The 22,633-nt window shown below is 44.9% G+C and overlaps 1 protein-coding gene across 1 annotated transcript in view; it reads left to right on the top strand.

Moving 5' to 3' along the window:
- Positions 1-22,633, top strand: part of LOC137383906 (TBC1 domain family member 30-like) — a 110,841-nt gene that overhangs the window by 33,757 nt on the left and 54,451 nt on the right. The window contains exons 4-5 of the mRNA XM_068057287.1: positions 4,362-4,487; positions 13,450-13,635. Coding sequence (XP_067913388.1) covers positions 4,362-4,487; positions 13,450-13,635 — 312 coding nt within the window. The remainder of the gene's footprint in view (positions 1-4,361; positions 4,488-13,449; positions 13,636-22,633) is intronic.

Here is a 22,633-nt window from a genome sequence, read left to right as displayed (position 1 = left end):
AGGAGGCCATTTGGCCCATCATGCCAGAGTCAGCTGCTTGAAAGAGCTACCCAATTTGTCCCCCACCCCTATTCTTTCCCCATAGCCCAGGTTTGTTCAGAAGTGGCACGGTACGCTGCTGTTTAAGCTGACATTGAGTTTGGAACCTAAATGTGGGATGACAGTGACTAATATCTTTATTTATCACACTGTCTCTCATTTTGGTTTGCAATCAAAGCATTTCACATCTTCGTGGCACTCTTGGATGGAGCTCCTGCGACACTGAAGGAATTGGAAAGAATATTTAGCAAAATTATAAAATAGCAGATTTGAAACCCATATAAAGCCAACCTGATCTGCTGAGCCTCACTGGGCGTTCTCTTAGAGTCACAGCCGACTGACAAAGAAATTAAGCTGTAACAGAAAATATTTGAACGGAATTATTTCCTGTCCAAGTCAAACAGAGATTCATTTCTGCTGGAGCAATAAAGAGCAATGGATTAAGTAAATTGTGTCAGTGGATTTGAAACTAATTAAAAAATCACCATCTCCAACACTTAAGGCTAGTCTTGAATAGCTAAACAGGGATTATCTGTGCTCCTTTGAGAGGCTCTAAATGTAGAAAGAAAATTTAAGCTGTATATGATGGATTGTTACTTAACCTGTTAAATACTAATTTACTTCACAGGAAAATCAGCATCTTGGTTTCTACCAGAAGAGTTGAAAAGCTGTTTTGTTTTTTAACTATTCGAGTGCTGAACATTCGGGAGCAGTATGACTGCAGGATCTCCATGCCTTTCGAATCCTGCTCTCTTGTGCATCCCTGATTTCCATGGCATCACCAATGGTGGCTGTGCCTTCAGCTGTCTAATCTCTGGAATTTCTTACCCAAACCTCTCTGTCTCTCAACTTCTCTCTCCTCCTTTAAGATGCTTCTTAAAACTTCCCTCTTTGATGAAGCTTTGGTCACCTGTCCGAATATCATTTTGTTTGATAATGCTCCTGCTAAGTGCCTTGAGACAGTTTATTACGTTAAAGGAGCTATGTGAATGCAAATTACTATTGTTGTATCCAGGCAGGATTTTTTTTTTTACTTGCATTTTTCTCTGAAGTTACTGAAAAATCATAGATGTTTAAGATTATTGCTTCGGGAACTAGAAATGGTTATCAATCTCAAAATATATAAAAATTAAATGACTGGAACATGAACTTGCTAAACAGTATTTCCACTAATGCTTTTCTCACACCCAGCCTCCTACCTTTTTCTCTCTTCATCACAACCTTTTTATGTCCCTCTCTATCATATCATGACTGTTGCTCATTACCACAGGGGGTGGATGAGATAAATAGCATAGATGCATTCAAGGAGAAGCTAGGTAAGTACATGAGGGAGAAAGGAGTACAAGGATATGGGGCTACATGAAGAGGGATGGGAGGAGGCTTGTGTGCAGCATAACCACCAGCATGGACCTGTTGGGCCGAATGGTATGTTTCTGTGCTGTGAATACTTTAGCCGGAATTTTACGTCGGGCAACAGGCCTCTCCCACCAGCCAAAAAGTTGGGGGCGAGCCTGCCTCCGCTGAGCCTGGGAGCCACAGAGCGATTTTATGGGCCCAGGCCTTAGTTGGCCTTGGGCAATGCTTCCGCCCCTCTGAGGCAGGAGGTCCCACCTCCAAGAGCTGCCGGCCAATCAGCAGGGATTGCTGCACCTAGCGAGAGGAGCAGCAGTGGAGGGGTCCCAGAATTAAGGTAAGTGTGTGGGGCCCCACCAGGGACAATCTGCTTGGCTGTGGCAAGTAAAGGAGTGTGATCGGTTGAAGTGGGAGGGGGGGAATGTGCTGCAGTGGGGACAGCTTGTGCCGTGGGGTGGCCCTCCGTGGGGCACAGGGTGCCCGATCAGGAGGGCACCTCCCAGCTGCAAGGAGGCCACCAGACTTTACTGGGCAGCCTTCTGTGGTCATGAGCCGCCCGCCCGCGGGAGGAGGTCTTTAAGTGGCAATTAATTGGCCACTTAAGGGCCTTAATTGGCCAGGGGCAGGCCATTTGTCACCGCTGTTGCCGCATGTAAAATTGCGGTGGGGGCAGGAAGGTGACGGGAACGACACACCCTGCCTCCCGCTCAATTTTACACCCCGCCCACCTCCAGCCTGCTCCTGTGGGGGACATAACATTTCAATCTTTGGAACACTTTATCAGTATTACTGTCAGTGCCTCCCCATGCTTCTCTGCCTTGTTCTTTATAAATTCAAATGTTGACATCCTGCACAGTCTTCGTCTCCCCTGCATTCTCACTAAGTTGAAATCAAGACTAATTTCCTACTCCATTTCACTCCTTTCTAGTAGGAGAAAACTATAACTCTTTTTCTCTTTCTCTTTCAATCTCCTGGGTTTGAAACCCCAAGCTTCACAATATGTGACCACTACTTGTTGATATTTCTCACTTTCTATTCTGTTCTTTGCAACCAGATGATGTCCTATACAATGGGCTTCAGTGCGAGTTGCCATTTATTTAGGTTTATGTAGGCGTTTCATCTTTTCTTTTGGTCTGGAATGAAGAAGGCAGATAGGAATGTCAATCTATATACCTGTCACATGTGTCACATATTATAGTTTGCTGGCATACGCTACACTTGTATAGACGACCGATCTCATTCTTAAATATGGTAGTTCTTAACCATGCTCCTTAGAGTTGTTGAAATTGCTCTATAAGTTATAAAATCATCTATTTAGACTTGCACAGATTCTTTAAAGCTGCATGTTTGTTCGTTTTGATAAGCCGACACTTCTGGGCATGTCTAATTCCTTATCTCAGACCAATGAAGATGTCAGTCTTTGCACTGCTACAGAAGGGTCACAGTTTCCTGAATGGGTTAAAGGTAAAGTGCACACAAATTAAAAGGTAGTGTATGATTATTTATGAAAGGATGAAATCTGATACTGAACTGGTGAAGATGAATACTACTGGAAATGACTAGACAGTTCAATTGCCCCTGGGAACTGCAGTCTAGCAACATATTAACATTTAGATAGATTAGCTTAGAAATCTTGTATTAATAAGCGCAGCAAAAGCGGATTTCTTCTGGAATTGTAATGAAATGCCACAAATTCTTCTCACGGTATGTTTATGAACCCAATGAATTTAATTTATCTGCTATTAACATGACCAACAGATATTGTATATTTAAAAAATTAAGTGTGTTTCCACATTGAGCTCTAACCCTGACTAAAGCAAGGTAATGGGAAAAGATATAAAATTATTGTTTATTAAAACGTACCCCATAGAATTTTCCAGTAATCAGTGCAAGTTGTGCCTTGAGAGCAATGTTGCATGAAGTATATCAGAATCATATTCCTGCAGTACAAGTATCTTCATCCATCAGCAACATAGTGTGTTAACACACCGGAAGCCACAACAAGCCTAAAATTGGACAAGAAACTGAATGAAACCAGCTGGTAAATTTACAATTGTTTACATGAGGTAACAGAGGCTGCAGAGTGATTTCTAATCTCAAGGTTCAGGCTGACACTCAAATTGCTTGGCTTTGCTCCCATAGTTTGAGATTATCTGACCCTCTTGATTAGCCGATGGCCTTATACTGTTTCACTTGTATCCGTTGTTCTTTATATATTGGTGAGTTAAATCAGTGAAAGCCAAATTGTAGTGAGGTTGCGATCAAGAGCTACCTGCCATTTGAGCTACTTTTGCCTGTGTTGGGTGTATTTTACAATGTGCCTCTGCTCCCTTTGCTCCGCTCCCGGTAGATTCTTCATTAGCATGGCGATCCATTGGTTGTCACTTGTAGAATTCCACATCTCAGAGTTGTCCTTTCCAGAAGGAATAGGCAAGATTGGAAGGAGAATCAATGACTGTTGCTCTCATGAATCTCCTGTGCTCCAGTTAGAGAATGGCACTGTTGGGTTGTCCACCACTATTCTCAACTGAATGTGATAGGCTGAGCAATTTACCTGCCTTATTGTAAAACACTCATTGTAAAACTGAAAACATAAATCAATCATCTATGGGCAGAAAACAATCTTTTTGAAAAGATACAGGTGCACCATTTAATCATTATGCTTATTTTCTGCCTGTGAGTGTACAGTTTAAAAACTTCAAACACAGTTCCTGTATGGGTTCTGTCTGATGATCTGCCTTCTACTGCCTCGAATATTAGCTTATTTGAAGACAAAATCTGCAGCAATTTTTTTAAGCACCAAGGAACTGAAGTACTGTATTAAAAACAGAAAGTGCTGGAAATATCAGCAAGTCAGGCAGCATCTGCGGAGAGAGAAGCAGAATTAATGTTTCAGAACTCAGTACTGTATTAGTGTCTATGACTTTATCAGCTTGTTAAAATCTTGTTCATTCAATCCCCTAATGTAGGTCTGGGTAACGTTGGCAGACCATTACCTTCAAAGTATCTCCATTGACTGGGAAAAAACCAAGCACTTTTTTCTTAATGAGCAAAGAAACCTAGATGAGGATGCATTGGGAATCCAGATAGACAAGGTAAGGAATCAGTAATTGCACTTTGCCATAATCCCTAGTCACAAGTGTGAAATTAATTGGAATTGGATTTAAATTAACCTGAGACCTGAAATTAAAGGCAGGACCTATTTTAACCTCTAATGTTATGTTGTCGTCACAAGAATAAATAGTAGCTAGGTGTACTGCTATACTGCACAGAAGAGTGCTATAAGGGTGGCAAAGTGGTTAGCATCACAGCTCCAGTGACCCGGGTTCAGTTCTGGGTACTGCCTGTGCGGAGTTTGCAAGTTCTCCCTGTGACCATGTGGGTTTCCGCCGGGTGCTCTGGTTTCCTCCCACAGCCAAAGACTTGCAGGTTGATAGGTAAATTGGCCATTGTAAATTGCCCCTAGTGTAGGTAGGTGGTAGGAGAATGCTGGGGATGTGGTAGGGAATATGGGATTAATGTAGGATTAGTATAAATGGGTGGTTGATGGTCAGCACAGACTCGGTGGGCCGAAGGGCCTGTTTCAGTGCTGTATCTCTCTATGACTGTATAACACACGTGTATGTTTCTGAATTCATGTACCAAAGGCAGTCATTAATAAACTGCCGGTGAGGATTGCACTGCCTTTCTAGAATTTGCCCGATTTTCAGTTCATCGTCTTCAATGGGAATGAAAGTCGGCCATGTTCCAAAACAGACAAGCTATTCATTCTGCCAGTTTACTGCTCATGTGGTGAAGGTGAAAGTTACCTCCCATGAATTTTAAATCAGATGGGGGGGGGGGGGGGGTGGAAATAAGGAACATCTCAGCAGATATAAGGAAAATCAGAGCAATAGGCAACCTGAACCACTTGGGAATTTGATACATTTTTACTTGTTATCAAAGTGTGAGCAATACGGGCAAAAGGTTGCATTTATTGTTCTTCTCTAGTTGCCTTGAGAAGTTGATGGTGGGCCTTCTCTGTGAACCTGCAGTCCTTGTGCCTATGGTGCTCCCACAATGGGGTTAGGTAGAGAATTCCAGGATTTTGATGCAGAGATAGAAAATAGGAGCAGGAGTAGGCCATTCGGCCCTTCGAGCCTGCTCTGCCATTCATTATGATCATGGCTGATCATCCAACTCAGTAATCTGTTTCCACTTTCACCCTATATCCTTTGATCACTTTCGCCCCAAGAGCTATATCTAACTCCTTCTTGAAAACATACAATGTTTTGGCCTCAACTGCTTTCTGTGGTAGCGAATTCCACAGGCTCACCACTCTCTGGGTGAAGTAATTTCTCCTCATCTCAGTCCTGAAAGGTTTACCCTGTATCCTTAGACTATGACCCCTGGTTCTGGACTGCACCATCGGGAACATCCTTCCTGCATCTACCCTGTCAAGTCCTGTTAGAATTTTACAGGTTTCTATGAGATCCCCCCTCACTCTTCTGAACTCCAGCGAATATAATCCTAAACGACTCAATCTCTCCTCATACGTCAGTCCCGCCATCCCAGGAATCCCAGAGATGATGAAGCAATGTCCAAGTCATAATGGTGTTCCCATGGTATTGCAGCCCTTGGCCTTCTCAGTAGAAGAGATCATGGGGCTAACAAGTGTTATCGAGGTAAACCTGGAAAATTGCTGCATTGATAATACATACTGGAGTCACAATGTGCCAGTGGTGGAGGGAGTGGATATTGAGTTCACTGGCAGGAATGTCTATCAAGTCTGTAAAGGTGGTGGAAGCTGATTTCATCAGTAGTTTTAAAAGAGAGTTCCACAGGTATTTGAGGATGAGGAACTTACGGAGATACAGGCAAAAAGCAGGAATGTGGATCTAAGCATGACTGCTTTTTCAAAAAATTCAGCACAGGCATGATGGGCCGAATGGTCTCCCTTTTTACTGTATATTTCTGTGATTCTGTGAAGTGGACTGTTTTGTCCTGGATGATGTAAAGCTTCAAGAGTTTTGTTGTGGTTGCACTCACCCAGCAAAATGGTGATCGTTCCATACTTCTAATGTAGATCTTAGAGAAGCATTGAGGAGTCACATGCTGTAGAGTATCCAGTCCCTGGCCTGCTTTTGTAATCGTGATGTTGTTATGGCTAGTCCAGTCAAGCTTCTGCTCTTCAATAGAAATGTCCTGGGGTTGCACTGTTTTACATAAGCCAACAATAATATAACCATCTTTATTGTCGCCTGGTCGTACAGAACTTGAGTATTACTGAAAAAAGAGACATGCTGTTGAAGCTTTTCGCCTTGCACTCATCAGGCCAGATGCAAGAATGCCAAATTTCAAAGGGAGCAACAATTTATACTGCATGAGAAATGGGTGCTTATCAGTTGGCAAGTTGTCTCTGATTGGTCGAGGCATTGCCATGGACAATGCACCAGGGAACTATTGTTCTCATGCATTTTTGTTTACAAAGTGATTCTTGACAGCGCAGCCAGCGGGGACGTCATCCGATTGCGCCAACCTGCGCACATGCGCAGATTGTGGGAGAGAGAGCAAGCGGAGAAGCTGGGAGAGCGCGGGGTGTGGGGGAGAGAGCGGGGGGGGAGGGGAGAGAGCGGGGGAGGGAGGGAGAGAGCGGTGGGGTGGGGGTAGGAAGAGAGCGGTGGGGGCGGAAGCAGGGAGGGAGCGGACGAAGACCTTGGTGGTGGCAGGTGCGCTCTCTTCCTGCCCCCCCCCACTGCTGTCTCCGGCCCCCCGCCCGCCCCCTCTTTCCTTCCCCCCCCACCCCCCCCCCCCCCCCCTCCGGACCCCCCCTCCCCCCCCCCCGCCTGCTCTCTCCGGCCATTCCCCACCTCCCCACCCGCTCTCTCCAGCCATTCCCCACCTCCCCACCCGCTCTCTCCAGCCATTCCACACCCCCCTGCCCACTCTCTCCAGCCATTCCCCACCCACTGTCTCCGGCCATTCCCCAGCCAGCCGATCTCTCCGACCATTGTGTGCTGCCATGTGTTTACGTTGCCTTTGTGTGATTATTTGAGCAGCACCATCTTTAGTCCTGGCAGCTTTTTGAACATCGCTGACTATGACATTTTAGTTGAACAGGCTGAATTTGCGCATGTGCCAGTGCAGCACCACCTAGTGGCTGTGTTGTCAGCCAATGCAGCCTTTTGTTTAATTCTTTCCTGATAGGTATAACCTTGCATTTCTAATACCATCCTTGTAAATCATTTTTGTATCCTCTCCAGTGCCTCTATATCCTTTTTATAACATGGCGACCAGAATTGTACCCAGTACTCCAAGTACTGGAAAAAAAATCTCCTGGGAATTGGTAAACTAATTCTTCTCAGGAAGAGTTCATATTATAAAGTTTGGACATCCTTCACTTCAACAATGCTCATCTCAGCATCAGAGCCAAGTGTAAAAACAAAGATCACAACGGCAGAATTTGTGATGATGTGCTATAACTGTACTTCTCATCATTATGAATTATTAGGTTCAGTTTGCAGCTCTTACTGACTGATTAGTTTTCCAGGTTTCTTTATTTTTTGGGGATTTGAAGATACCAGGAAACGCCTCTTACACTTTTAGAAAGCAGGCTAGTACATTAATTTCAGTGCTGGAAAGCACATTGTTCAGATGCTAGTAAGTCATAAAAAGGAATTTTTGTAAGAGTGAATTTTATTATATTTTCAATTTTGGACACTTGGATGGGCACTTGAAGGAAATAGAAACATAGAAACAAAGAAAATAAGAGCAGGAGTAGGCCATTCGGCCCTTCGGGCCTGCTCCGCCATTCAAAAAAGATCATGACTGATCGTCTAATTCAGCACCCTGTTCCTGCTTTCTCCCCATATCCCTTGATCCCTTTGGCATTGAGAAATATATCTATCTCCTTCTTGAATATATTTAATAGTTTGGCTTCCACTGCCTTCTGCGGTAGAGAATTCCACAGGTTCACCACCCTCTGAGAGAAGAGATTTCTTATCTCGGTTCTAAATGGCATACCCCCATATTCTGAGACTGTGACCCCTGGTTCTGGACTCCCCAGCCATCGGGAACATCCTCCCTGCATCTAGCCTGCCTAGTCCTGTTAGAATTTTATAGATTTCTATGAGATCCCCTCTCATTCATCTCAACTCTAGTGAATATAGGCCTAGACTTGTAGGGCTATGGGGATTGAGTGGGGGAGTGGGACTGACTGGAATGCTCCGCGGAGAGCTGGTATGGACTCGATGGGCCGAATGACCTCCTCCTATGCCATAAATGACTTGTAATACTAAACTGTGTAATTATAAATGTTATAAAAACAGGTGTCTGTACATTTGCTGACATTTACCTGTGTCTCTCAGGCCCCCTTACTCCTGTTTTATGCTTTAAAGTTGCTGTGATCTTTGGTGACATTTTCAATGACAAAGTGAAACTTCAATCAGAAGGCAGTGGACTGTGGCCTATATTACCTTCTGATGGAACTGCTTGATGCCGCTACAGGGGAATCTTATCATTAAAATCTAATCAGAAAATGCTGGAAATACTCAGCGGGTCAAGTATCATCTGTGGAGGGAGAGAAACAGTGTTAACGTTTCAGGTCGGTGACTTTGTGTCAGAACCAAAAGATCACTGACTCGAAAAATTTACTCCGTCCGCAGATGGTGCCTGACTTGGAGAGCATTTCCAGCATTTTCTGTTCGCAGTTCAAATTTCCAGCATCCGCAGTACTTCGCATCAAAATGTCTGTTGTCAGCAGTTTTACCCTATGACAATAAGAGAGGATTGTGAAGCATCTGTACATGCACATTAATTTTTCTTTATAACCTTCAGCATTATGTGACAGGCGCTCAGATGAATAAAGCTGCCTTTGATGAATTGTATGTCATTGAGGATTTTAGGGCCAGCTGGTAGACAATTGTATTTTGCTTTATTTGTACTTGAGTGTATTAGGCTTTCATTTCACTCTGGCATAGCTGCGTTTTGTTAAATAATCATTATTATCAACTTTCCACCACAAGCGGTGATTCTATGATTCTATTTAACTAAGAGGGTTATGAGGAGAAAGGTGGGACTAAATTGGGCAGCTTTTTCAAAGAGCTGGCATTTCATGATGGGCCAAATGATCTCCTGCTATGATTCTATGAAGTGCACCGATCTACCACTTCTGTTAGCTGACCTGATAATATATCAAAAGATTGCTCTGTTTCCTACAGTCATAAAAAAGGCAGATGTTTCTATACGGTCGCTATGGTAACTGCAGTGCCCTGGGGAAGCTGCAGCTCATGCTGAACGACTCTGATGCTCATAGTGGCTCAATTAAAGGAACATGCCTTACAAGGTTAAAATGAACACTCTCATCGTTGATAATACATTTTCCCCCACAAAGATAAATCCCATTGACATAGATTATTTTCCACCAGTCTGCATCAGTTTACAGGTATTGAGTACAAAAGCAGGGAAGTTATGCTGAACCTTTATAAAGCTCTGGTTAGAACACAACTGGAGTCTTCCAGTTCTGGTCACCACACTTTAGAAAGGGTGTGAGGCTGCAGAGGAGATTTATCAAAATGGTTCCATGGATGAGGGATTGTATCTACAAGGTTAAGAAGCTGGGGTTGTTCTCCTTAGAACAAAGGGGACTGAGGGGAGATTTGATAGAGGTATACAAAACTATGACAGGTTTAGATAAGGTAGACAAAGAAAAACTTTTCTCATTAGCTGATGGTAAAAGGACTAGGGGATACAGATTTAAGAATTTGGGCAGGAGATGCTGGGGGAATGTGAGGAAGAAATCTTTTACACAGTGAGTGTGGTAATGACCAAGAATTCGCTGTCTATGAGGGTGGTGGAAGCGGAGATAATCAATGATTTTAAAAGGAAATTGGATGGACACTTGAGGAAAATAAACTTTCGGGACTACGGGGATAGAGTGGGGGAATGGCACTGACTGGATTGGTTAACAGAGAGCCGACATGGACTTGATGGGCCAAATAGCCTCCTTCTGTGCTGTTGTGACTCTGTGAGAGCACAAGACTCAATGTACTGCAGAGATAGAGGAGCAGACACGTGGGAAAATCTCAGAGAGGTGTAAAAATAATAGGGTGATAATAGTAGGGAATTTCAACTTCCCCAATATCAACTGGGATAGTCTTAGTGCAAACGGCTTAAAGGGGGCGGAATCCTTAAAATGCAAACAGGAGATCTTTTTGAGCCAGTACGTAGAAAGTCCTACAAGAGAAGGGGCAGTACTGGACCTAAACCTAGGGAATGAAGCCGGAAAAGTGGTAGAAGTGTCAGTGGGGGAGCATTACGGGGATAGTAACCATAACTCTGTGAGATTTAAGGTAGTTATGGAAAAGGACAAAGACGGACAGACCGGAAATAAAGGTACTGAATTGGGGGAAGGCCAATTTCAATATGATAAAACAGGATCTGGCCAAAGTGGACTGGGAGCAGCTACTTGTAGGAAAGTCTACATCAGACCAGTGGGAGTCATTCAAAGAGGAAATAGTGAGAGTACAGAGCCAACATGTATCCGTTAAGGTGAATGGTAGGACCAACAAGTCCAGGGAACCCTGGATGTCAAGGGATATAGAGGATTGGATCAGGGAAAAAAAGGAGGCTTATGGCAGATTCAGAGCGCTGAAAACATCAGAGGCCCTAGAGGAGTATAGAAAGTGTAAGGGGGACTTAAAAAAGTAATTCGGAGAGCGAAGAGGGGACATGAAAAAACACTGGCGGGCAAGATAAAGGAAAATCCTAAGGTGTTTTATGTATATCAAGGGCAAGAGGATAACCAGGGAAAGAGTAGGGCCCATGAGGGACCAAAGTGGCAATGTGTGTGTGGAGCTGGAGGACATAGGTGGGGTTTCAAATGATTACTTTTCATCTGTGTTCACTATGGAGAAGGAGGATGTAGGTGTAGAGATCAGGGAGGGGGATTGTGATATACTTGACATATTAACATTGAAAGGGAGGAAGTATTAGCTGTTTTAGCAGGCTTATAAGTGGATAAATCCCCAGGCCCAGATGAGATGTATCCCAGGCTGTTATGTGAGGCAAGGGAAGAGATAGCAGGGGCTCTGACACAAATTTTCAAATCCTCTCTGGAGAGGTACCAGAGGACTGGAGGACAGCGAATGTGGTACCATTATTCAAGAAGGGTAGTAGAGATAACCAGGTAATTACAGGCCGGTGAGTCTAACATCAGTGGTTAGGAAACTATTGGAAAAAATTCTGAGGGACAGGATTAATCTCCACTTGGAGAGGCAGGGATTAATCAGGGATAGTCAGCATGGCTTTATCGGGGGAGATCGTGTCTAACTAACTTGATTGAATTTTTCGAGGCGGTGATTAGATGTGTAGATGAGGGTAAAGCAGTTGATGTAGTCTACATAGACTTAAGTAAGGCTTTTGATAAGGTCTCGCATGGGAGATTGGTTAAGAAGGCAAGAGCCCATGGGATCCAGGGCAATTTGGCAAATTGGATCCAAAATTGGCTTAGTGGCAGGAGGCAGAGGGTGATGGTCGAGGGTTGTTTTTGCGATTGGAAGCCTGTGACCAGTGGTGTACCACAAGGATCGGTGCTGAGATCCTTTCTGTTTGTAGTGTACGTTAATGATTTAGACGTGAATATAGGAGGTATGATCAGTAAGTTCACAGATGACATGAAAATTGGTGGTGTCTTAAATAGTGAGGAAGAAAGATGGGCTGATAAGATGGGTGGAGCAGTGGCAAATGGAATTTAATCCTGAGGAGTGTGAGGTGATACATTTTGGGAGGACTAACAAGACAAGGGAATATACAATGGATGGTAGGACACTAGGAAGTACAGGGGGTTAGAGGGACCTTGGTGTACTTGTCCATAGATCACTGAAGGCAGCAGCACAGGTAGATAAGGTGGTTAGGAAGGCATATGGGATACTTGCCTTTATTAGCTGAGGCATAGAATATAAGAGCAGGGAGGTTATGATGGAGCTGTATAAAATGCTAGTTTGGCCACTACTGGAATACTGTGTACAGTTCTGGTCACCACACTATAGGAAGGATGTGATTGCACTGGAGAGGATGCAGAGGAGATTCACCAGGATGTCGCATGGGCTGGAGCATTTCAGTTATGAAGAGAGACTGGATAGGCTAGGGTTGTTTTCCTTAGAGCAGAGAAGGCTGAGGAAGGACATGATTGAGGTATACAAAATAATGAGGGGCATTGATAGGTTAGATAGGAAGAAACTTTTTCTCTTAGCGGAGGGGTCAATAACCAGGGGGCATAGATTTAAGGTAAGGGGCAGGAGGTTTAAAGGGGATTTGAGGAAAAATTTGTTCTCCCAGAGGGTGGTTGGAATCTTGAACGCACTGCCTAAAAAGGTGATAGAGGCAGGAACCCTCACAACATTTAAGAAATATTTAGATGAGCACTTGAAACACCATAGTATGCAAAGCTATGGGCCAAGTGCTGGAAAATGGGATTAGAATAGTTCGGTGTTTGATGGCCAGCACAGACACGATGGGCCGAAGGGCCTGTTTCTGTGCTGTAAAAGTCAATGACTCTATGAATGCAGATGAAAATTAAAAGTACAGAGGCTGTAAAGAAGAAATAAAAGCAAAAAAAACATTAGAAATACACAGCAGGCTCTGAAAATAAAAGAGACAGATTAACATTTCGGATCTGTGTATACTTTCAGCGTAATCTGTTCTTTGTGCTACATTGCTTCCTCAGCACTGCATACAGTCCATTTATTTTCACATTGCACTTTATATGGTACAAAATCTCACTCCTTCAAGTTCAAGCTTTGTAGAAATGTATAAGCATGGTTATGGAGAGTTCACCTTCATCTATGCAGGTTGTGGTCCACGGGCTATTTCAACAGCTTGACAAACCTGCAGGAGAGTGTAGAGCAGCATTGGGAACAGATAGAGTATCTAAACTAGCTTTGGATTCACTAAAAACTGTTGTATTATTTGGATTAAGGCAAAGGAAACACATCTAATAAATGTGATGAGATAAATGTGTTGGCTTGTAAAAGCCCAAAGAAAAATCTGATTTTCTTTTCCATGGATTCTTATTTTAAGGATCTGCGTCAGTCCAGCTCAAACTTGTACAGTGGCCCTGATGTAGAACCATTCCACAGTGCACTGAAACGACTCTTACTAGCCTATGCTCACTGGAATAAGAGAATCGGCTACTGTCAAGGTCTCATAATACCAGCAGCAGTCATTCTGAAGGTGATGGAAAGAGATGAGGGAGATGCATTAAAGGTAGGTTGCAATGCTTTTTAAATATTTTGCATTATTGGAAAAATCTCAAAAGTCATCCTTTATTTAAGTTTTATCTCATTTGTGGCACATTTCCTCTGTTCATCTTATGGTTCCTCAACATTAACCTCCACCTGAGGGGAAGGGAGGCCCTCGTGAAACAGGGTAAGGAGTGTCATCACTATCATTAAAATCTGTACACCTTCTTACAACAACTTGCATTTACAAATAGTGCCTTTAATGTAGCAAAGCTTCCCAAGGTGCTTCACAGTCGTGAGTACCAAACAAAATGATATGGGGATAGGAGGATGGGTGACCACACCTTGGTCAAAGAGAAGTTACATAGATGCAACTATTGAAGGGGAGAGGGGATAAAGATTGAGGAGCACATGCCCCCCCCTTCCAAATTTTTGGGACGTAGGCTATGTCCTGTCTTCCTTACCTCACTCCAAATAGTGGAATTGCTTAAATGTCTCCCCTGCCCTCCCCCAACTCTTTTATGTATGATTATCCCACTAACCAGGTAACAAGCTTTACTAGCTGCAGGACCAAGTGGTTCAAAATGGTCTTGGTGTTCTACTCAGCTCAACCTACATTTCCTGCAAGTCCACCTGGTTAGCTGTTATGGGCTTCTGCTTCCCAGAGTAATATAAATCAACAAGAACTTCAGTTCCCAGTACTTCCCTAGCATATGCATATGTAGGATCCCCATCGGTAATCACAAAATAATTGTACACCTGAAACATTGCCTGGCTCAGATTCAAGAACAGCAGCAATAGGCATCTGCTAGATCCATTGAATAAATCAGCCAGAAGATAGGAAAACTTAAAATCTGTGCAGAAATGCTGAGAGGAGACCTAATTGAAATGTATAAAATTACGAGGGGTCTCGATCGAGTGGGTAGGAAGGCCCTATTCCCCTGGTTTGAGGGGTCCATAAACAGGGAGCATAGATTTAGGATAAGAGGTAGAAGGTTTCGAGGGGATTTGAGGGGAAATGTTTTTACCCAGAGGGTGGTGGGGATCAGGAACTCTCTACCTGGAAGTGTGGTAGAGGCAGAAACCCTCATTACATTTAAAAAATACTTGCATATGTACTTGAAGTGCCGTAACCTACAAGGCTACAGACCAAGAGCTGGAAAGTGGGATGAGGCAGATGGCTGTTTCTGGGCTGGCATAGACACGATGGGCTGAATGGTCTCCTTCCGTGCTGTAAATTTCTATGATTCTATGAAATGCAATGCGCCTCGAGAGCGGCACAGTAAAAACACTGAAAACATAAAGGATAACAAGACATTGTGTGGCAAAGGGATGCTTGCTAATGCTTCAATGTGAACTCCTGATTTAACTTCAAAATGCTGTGTTAAACTGAAGAGGGACTGCCAAGGGAATGATCTGTTATGTTGCCCAATATCATCAAATTTTTTATAGGAATACCATTTAACTTTTGCATGGGTTCAGTGATCAGGGATATACAGGCCTATAACTTTGGCCATTTATCAGGCACCAAACAGTCTATTAAGGCCCCAATTTTGCAGGTAGGAAACGGCAAACATTTCCATCTGCAAGTACGCTAGCTGTCCTATTGGGAAAGGAAAAATATACCGTGCCTATGCCCCTTTCATATTGCAAATAAGGTGCCTAACGCTTGTTTGAGGTCCCCACTGCAAGATTGGGTTGCCTCTGTAAAACCAGATCTGGGACAGCCAGCTTTCAAAAAGTTTTTGAAGTTTACTGACCTGAATGTGGAGCTGTTGAGAGCAGGAGTGTTTTTCCCAAACCGACAGTAAAAGAATGGGGACCGCAGCTCAAATGCATTAGTCATTGAGAGATACAGCACTGAAACAGGCCCTTCGGCCCACCAAGTCTGTGCCAACCACCAACCACCAATTCCCCATAACTCCCCGATTGCCACTGCTAGCCTCGCCCCACCCTCCTATATCCCAACTCCTGGTCTCCAATTCGGCCAGTGTCCCCCGTCCCAACTCCTGGCCTGTGATCTCCTGACTTCTAGCCCTCAATTTCCTGATTTTCATTGACTCCGCAGCTTCCTTTTCGAGTGGGTTGAAGGTGGGGTGGTGGCGGGGGCAGCTCAGCATTCAGGTGTAGAGCTCGTGCCCTGCATCCCTTGCAATGAGCACACCTGAATTTTCTACCCCATATAATTTTTTTTGGTAATGTTTTTCTTGCTGTAGATCAAGTATCTTGTGGAATTCTCCTGTCAAAGTGGTTTATTCAAATCACTACTGGGCTTCATGGCTAAGGACTTTGATCATCAGAATGAGAAGTTGCTACTGACGTGTTCACCAACTGAATTGATTCCCTGCACTGCAGTTCTATCTGTAAACCAGTCACAATGCAGACCCTGCACAGCGCCAGACTGCAGCTCTCCCTATCATTCACTAAAACACTTACTTTGAATCATATAAACCATTAAGGCAGCATTTGACTATAATTGTTACTGTTTTAGCATCAATGGATCAGTTTTTGCTCAAAGTAGATTTGAAAATAAAAATGACACTGTTCAGTTTCATAGGAACAGGGGTAGGCCATTCCGCCCCTCGAGCCTGTTCTATCATTCCATCAGATCATAGCTGATCTGTCCCTCAGATCTCTTTACCCGCCTGTTTAAATCTTGAAAACTTAAATTGACCCAACATTCTGGCCTTTTGTGGAGAGAGTTCCAGATTGCTTTGTCGGGAAAGGTGTTTCCTGATTTTACTCCTGAATGGCCTAACTCTAATTTTAAATTTGTGCCCCCTTATTTTGAAATCTTCTCTGAGTACTCTATCGAATCCCTTTCCCATTTTAGGCACCTTGGTCAGATCAGCCTTCAATCTTCTAAAGGGAATATAAGCCAAGGTTTATGTGGCCTGTTGTCATAACTTAATCCTTTCAAGCTCAGTACCATTGTGGTGAATCTGTATTGTGCCCCCTCCAGTATATCATTTCTGAGGTGCTGTGCCCAAAGCTGAATGCAGTTCTCCAGATGGCCAAGGCTGTGTGCAACTGAAGTATAATTTCTCCCCTTTGTATTCCACACCCTTTGAGATAAAGTCCAACATTTCATTAGGCTTTTTTTGATATATATTCATGACCTGAACCTGGATATACAGGGCAACATTTCAAAGTTTGTAGATGACCCAAAACTGAACTGCAGTAAACGGTGAGGAGGATGGTAACAGACTTCAAGAGGACATAGAGAGACTGTCAGCAGATGAAATTTAACACAGAGAAGTGTGAAGTGATTCACTTTGGTAGGAAGAATGAGGCGGAGCAATAAACACTAAATAGTACAATTTTAAAGGGGATGTAGGATTAGAGCGACCTGGGGCTGTATGTACACAAATCTTTAAAGGTGGCAAGACAAATTGGGATGGACGTTAAAAAGGTATATGGGATCATTGGCTTTATTAATTGAGGCATAGAGTACAAAAGCAAGGAAATTATGCTAAACCTTTAAAAAACAGCTGGTGTATTGTGGCCAATTCTGGGCACTGCACTGTAGGAAGGATGTCAAGGCCTTAGAGAGAGTGCAGAGGAAGTTGACTAGAATGGGACCAGGTATGAAAGTCTTCAGTTATGTGGAGAGACTAGAGAAATGGTACTCATTCTCCTTAGAGTAAAGAAAGTTTAGAGGGGATTTAACAGAGGTGTTCAAAATCATGAAAGGTTTTGAATAGAGTAAATAAGGAGAAATTATTTCCAGTGGCAGGAGGGTTGATAACCAGCGGACACAGATTTACGGTAAATGGTAAAAGATCCAGAAGGGAAATAAGGAGAGCTTTTTTTTCTGCAGTGAGTTGTTATAACCTGGTACACACTGTCTGAAAGGTGAAAGCAGATTCAGTAATAATTTTCAAAAGGGAATTGGATAAATACTTGAAGGGGAGAAAACTGCAGAGCTACGGGGAAAGGGCAGGGGAGTGGGACTAATTGGAAAGTTCTTTCAAAGAGCTGGCACAGGCATGATGGGTCGAATGGCTTCCTTCTGTGCTGCGTCATTCAAGGATTACTTTATGTACCTGCGCACTAGATTTTAATAAGTTGTGTACATGAACACCTAAATCATTATACTCCTCCACAGTCCCTATTCTCTCACCACTTAGAAAATATTCCAATTTGTTGTTCTTGGATCCAAAGTGAACGATTTCGTACTTACTTTTTTTTTTACTCGGTCGTGGGATATGAGCGTCATTAGCAAGGCCAGCATTTATTGCCCATCCCTAATTGCCCTTGAGATGATGGTGAGCCACCTTCCGAACACTACAGTCCGTGTAGTGTACCCCCCACAGTGCTGTTAGGACGGGATTTCCAAGATTTTGACCCAGGGACAGTGAAGGAACAGTGATGTATTTCCAAGTCAGGATGGTGTGTGGCTTGGAGGGGAACTTGCGGGTGGTGGTGTTCCCATGCTTCTGCAGTCTTTGCCCTTCTAGGTGGTAGAAGTTACGGATTTGGGAAATGCTGTCGAAGGAGCCTTGGTGAGTTGCTGCAGTGCATCTTGTAGATGGTACACACTGCTGCCACTGTGCACCAGTGGTGGAGGGAGTGAATGTTTAAGATGGTGGATGGGGTACTGATCAAGCGGGCTGCTTTGTCCTGGAAGGTCTTGAACTTCTTGAATGTTGTTGGAGCTGCACTCATCCAGGCAAGTACAGCTCCAACAATTGTCACAACCACAATTTTATCCACTCATTTAATCTCTTCATGCCCTGTTGCAGCTTCCTTTGCTTATCTACACAACTTACTGTGCCTCCTAACTTTGTGCCATTTACAAATTTGGATATACAACTCTATTCCTTCGTTCAAGTCACTGATATATATCGAGAAGATGTGAGACTCCAGGACAGATCTGTGTCCTATCTTGCAGGCAATTCCCACCCTATTTTCCAAGGTTGTCTCCAATACCGTGGACTTTCCTTTTTCCTCAAAATCGCTGTGCGGAACCTTGTCAGATGTCTTATAGAAATCTATATAGACACATCCATGGACACTCCCCATGCTACTGACCACCCCAAAAAAAATTCAACATGATTAGCCAGACATGATTTACCTTTCACAAATTTGTGCTGACTCTCTCTGCAGAGCTCATATTTGACCAAGTGCTCAGTCACGCTGTCCCTGATGATCGATTCCAGTAATTCTTCAACAACTGATGTTAAAATAATGGGTCCATATTTACCTGGGGCTGAATTTTCGCATTGGAGGTGGGAAATGGAAGTCAGGACTGATTTTGGGTCTCAATCCCACCCCTGGGGGAAAACAGATTAGCGTCACGATTTTCACGGGGGTAACACCTTAATTGATATGGTGACGGGTTTGCTGTCCAATTAGAGGCCGTAGTGGTGTGAACGGAGGCAGGTCAGATGACGTGTGGGCCCAGTTTAAACTCACCATGGCAGCCATTACTGAGGCTGCCGTTTGACAGAAAGGAGACTGCAGAGTTTCTCAGAGTCTTGGGCAACACTGGAGTTGAACCAGATCTCGCAGGAAACGGGAGGCTTGGCACTTGGGGCAAGGCTGCCCCTCATTTCTAGATACAGACCTGGATGTCGTGAGGGAGAAGAGGGAGGTCCTCTTCCTGGAGGGTGGCCGGAGGCCCCAGACAGACCAAGGATTCATGGGTGGAGGTGGAAGCCACAATGAGTGGCAAGATAGTGGTGACAGTGTTAGAAGAAGTTCAATGACCTCATACGCTCTGGCAAGGCCAGTGCGGCCCCCAACCCTCAGGACTCACCTCTGTGTGTTCACCCTCCAGCAGACATACCACCTGATGAGCCTCAGGGCGCATGCTGCTCCTGAAGGTGGGAGAAGTGTACGCCCAGGGCACTTACTCACCCCTCAGAATGACTCAGAGCCAAAGTACACCTGAGGACCTGTCATCACTGAGACATGCAGCTTCTAATGAATAGGGGCAGATGACATAGGCCACAGAGAACAAAAGTGCCTTACCTCGCTCTCTTTTGTCCTTGTAGGAGAAATGGGCTTACAATGACTGAGAGAGGGCCCAGATGGGAGGCGGGGTACCATTTTTCCACCACGTTACCCCAATGGAGGAAGCAGCGATGGAGATAGCCAGGATTGTGAACGAGGAGGAAGTCGGTGAGATGGGAGCTCATGGTGGAGCTGGTTATTACAGAGGGCAACATGGTCATTTGTGCACTTCAACCTGTCTGAAAATGTGTTGTGAACGAAGTAGCATTGGGTAACCTCAGCACAGCAGAGGCCTCTACTCTTCTAGGCTAGCTGTCATCATCTCTTCTTGTGTCTCCCACAAGTGCATGTGTCCAACGCAGGGCACCCTCTTCACCTCCCTCTACTGCCCCCAGAGGAGCAAGGAATAGATGAAGAAGCACCCTCACACCTTACGAGTGCACCCCCCACCAGTGCAGACACTATCACCTCAGTGGGACCTCGCGCGCATGTAGGTAGGGTGGCCCTGGGTGAGGACCAGGGCACGAATGTGCAGGAGGAGGTGTCAGGGGCACAAGAAACTTTGGGCAATCCCCTCGGAGGAGAGAGGACAGACAGTCCTGCTCAGCTGGTCACAGATGCACGGCCTCAGAAGTCACAAGAAAGAGGCTGCACCTAGACCAGCAGCAGAAGATGTGCTCCCACATGTTGGAGTTCCCTGAGGCAGTGAGGGGTCATGGGCTGAAGATGGGGGAGTCCATCCAGCTCATGTACACCACATGGCTCAGAGCTTTGAACGCATGAATTCTTCCATTGAGTGGCCAACCTCTTGGAGAGCCATATGCGGCATCATTGGAGTGCATGTAGGAACTGCACACTGACGCCCACAGTATGCATGCCACACTATCTAGCATGGGCCAGTCAGTGGCACTGGTGGCACAGAGATGTTTGGAGTGGATACCAGTTACGCCCCTGCTGGTGCTCCCCTCCAGGCATCTGGAGCACCCAGCAAGGGCTGAGGATGTCATGGAGGAGGATGAGGGTACCACCTCTCATGGGGTGCCCTCATCATCCTTGGGCCCCTTCATCCGAGGGACCATCTGTGCAGCAGGGCCAGGAGATGGAGGCTGCCCATGCCATGACAAGGACAACTGCCACATGCATCTTAGCCGCAAACTGAGACGAGTGAGCAGGCTGCCTCCACCTCCTCAGAGGCCACAAGGGGAGCACAGGGTAGGAGTGGCCGAGTCTGGAGGCCACCACGTCACGTAGAGCACTGAGTGGTGTCTTCTTACTGTTTCTGTCTACTGTTTTCCTTTCATTGTACTATATAAATTATAATACTTCAAGTCACAAATCTGAAACTCCTTTTATTGCTGGCATGACAGGAGAGGTGTTATGAGGTGGTGAAAGATTACACGTTCTTACCCAGTGAGCCCAAAGCCCCTGGGCAGATGTGCATCCTTCATTGATGGTAAAACCTTCGGTGTTTCTGGATGCATTTTCAGTGGATGTGTTAGTGAAGGTATCTCAGACTCACTTCCATGACATGCCCTTCATCCTGGGTCAGAGGGACACAGGTAAAATGTTCCTGAATCAAATGATCCCTGACATGCATGGCATCCTGACAGGCCATTTACACCCCGCGCTGTGCCCGCCACCTCTTTGTACAGCTGGGACAACTCTCTGTTCAGCATCCTCTCCCACCGCCTCCTCTTCCCCTTCCTCTCTGACCTCCTGCTCATCCTCCAATAAGCTATTGTCTCCAGCGCCTCATCATCCTCAAGGTCCACAACTCTCTGTGGAGGGCCACGTCATGGAGAGTGCTGCAGACCACCAAAATGACCGAGACCCTCGCAGGAGGGTATTACAGAGCGCCATCTGACCGGTCCGGACACCGAAGCGCATCTTTAGAAGCTCAATGGCCTGCTCAATGGATGTCCGAGTGAGCAGGTGGCATGGGTTATATCGTCTCTGTGCTTTTGTCTGGGGCACTTGTAGAAGGGTCAGTCACCATCTCCTCAAGGGATATCCCTTGTCTGGGAATATCCATCTATGTACTTTTGGGGTTGGAGTGAAGAGCCACGGCAGCCTGGACTTTTTTTTTATTCATTCATGGGATGTGGGCATCGCTGGCTAGGCCAGCATTTATTGCCCATACCTAATTGCCCTTGAGAAAGTGGTGGTGAGCTGCCTCCTTGAACCGCTGCAATCCGTGTTGGGTAGGTACATCCACAATGCTGTTAGGAAGGGAGTTCCAGGATTTTGACCCAGCGACAGTGAAAGAACGGCGATATAGTTCCAAGTCAGGATGGTGTATGGCTTGGAGGGGAACTTGCAGGTGGTGGTGTTCCCATGCATTTGCTGCCCTTGTCCTTCTAAGTGGTAGAGGTCGCGGGTTTGGAAGGTACTGTCTAAGGAGCCTTGGTACATTGCTGCAGTGCATCTTGTAGATGGTACACACTGCTGCCACTGTGCGTCGGTGGTGGAGGGAGTGAAGGTTTGTGGATGGGGTGCCAATCAAGCAGGCTGTTTTGTCCTGGATGGTGTCGAGCTTCTTGACTGTTGTTGAGCTGCACTCATCCAGGCAAGTAGAGAATATTCCATCACACTCCTGACTTATGCCTTGTAGATGGTGGGCAGGCTTTTGGGAGTCAGGAGGTAAGTTAATCACTGCAGAATTCCTATATTCTGACCTGCTCTTGTAGCCACAGTATTTATATTGTTAAGACCAGGTGAGATAGGGGTCTAGGGGTTCACTCTCAGCCTTTACCTGGTCTAATTGTAACAGGGTTTAATTTTAAAAACCACCGTGTTTATAGCTCCCCCTCAGTGAATCCTTGTTCACCGCTTTCCAATTGTAAGGCAAAGAAATCAATTGGATCGGTTTTCTTAGATTTAAACAAGAAAGGTGGAAATTTATTAATCTTAAACTCTAATTCGGTTTATTTATTTTTTATTTAGAGATACAGCACTGAAACAGGCCCTTCAGCCCACTGAGTGTGCCAACCATCAACCACCCATTTATACTAATCCTACACTAATTCCATATTTCTACCACATCCCCACCAGTCCCTATTTTTCCC

The sequence above is a fragment of the Heterodontus francisci genome, chromosome 25, assembly GCF_036365525.1.
Source record: "Heterodontus francisci isolate sHetFra1 chromosome 25, sHetFra1.hap1, whole genome shotgun sequence".
NCBI classification, from domain to species: domain Eukaryota; kingdom Metazoa; phylum Chordata; class Chondrichthyes; order Heterodontiformes; family Heterodontidae; genus Heterodontus; species Heterodontus francisci.
The sequence above is the reverse complement of the archived record's forward strand: the minus strand, read 5'-3'. Positions and strand labels throughout refer to the sequence as shown.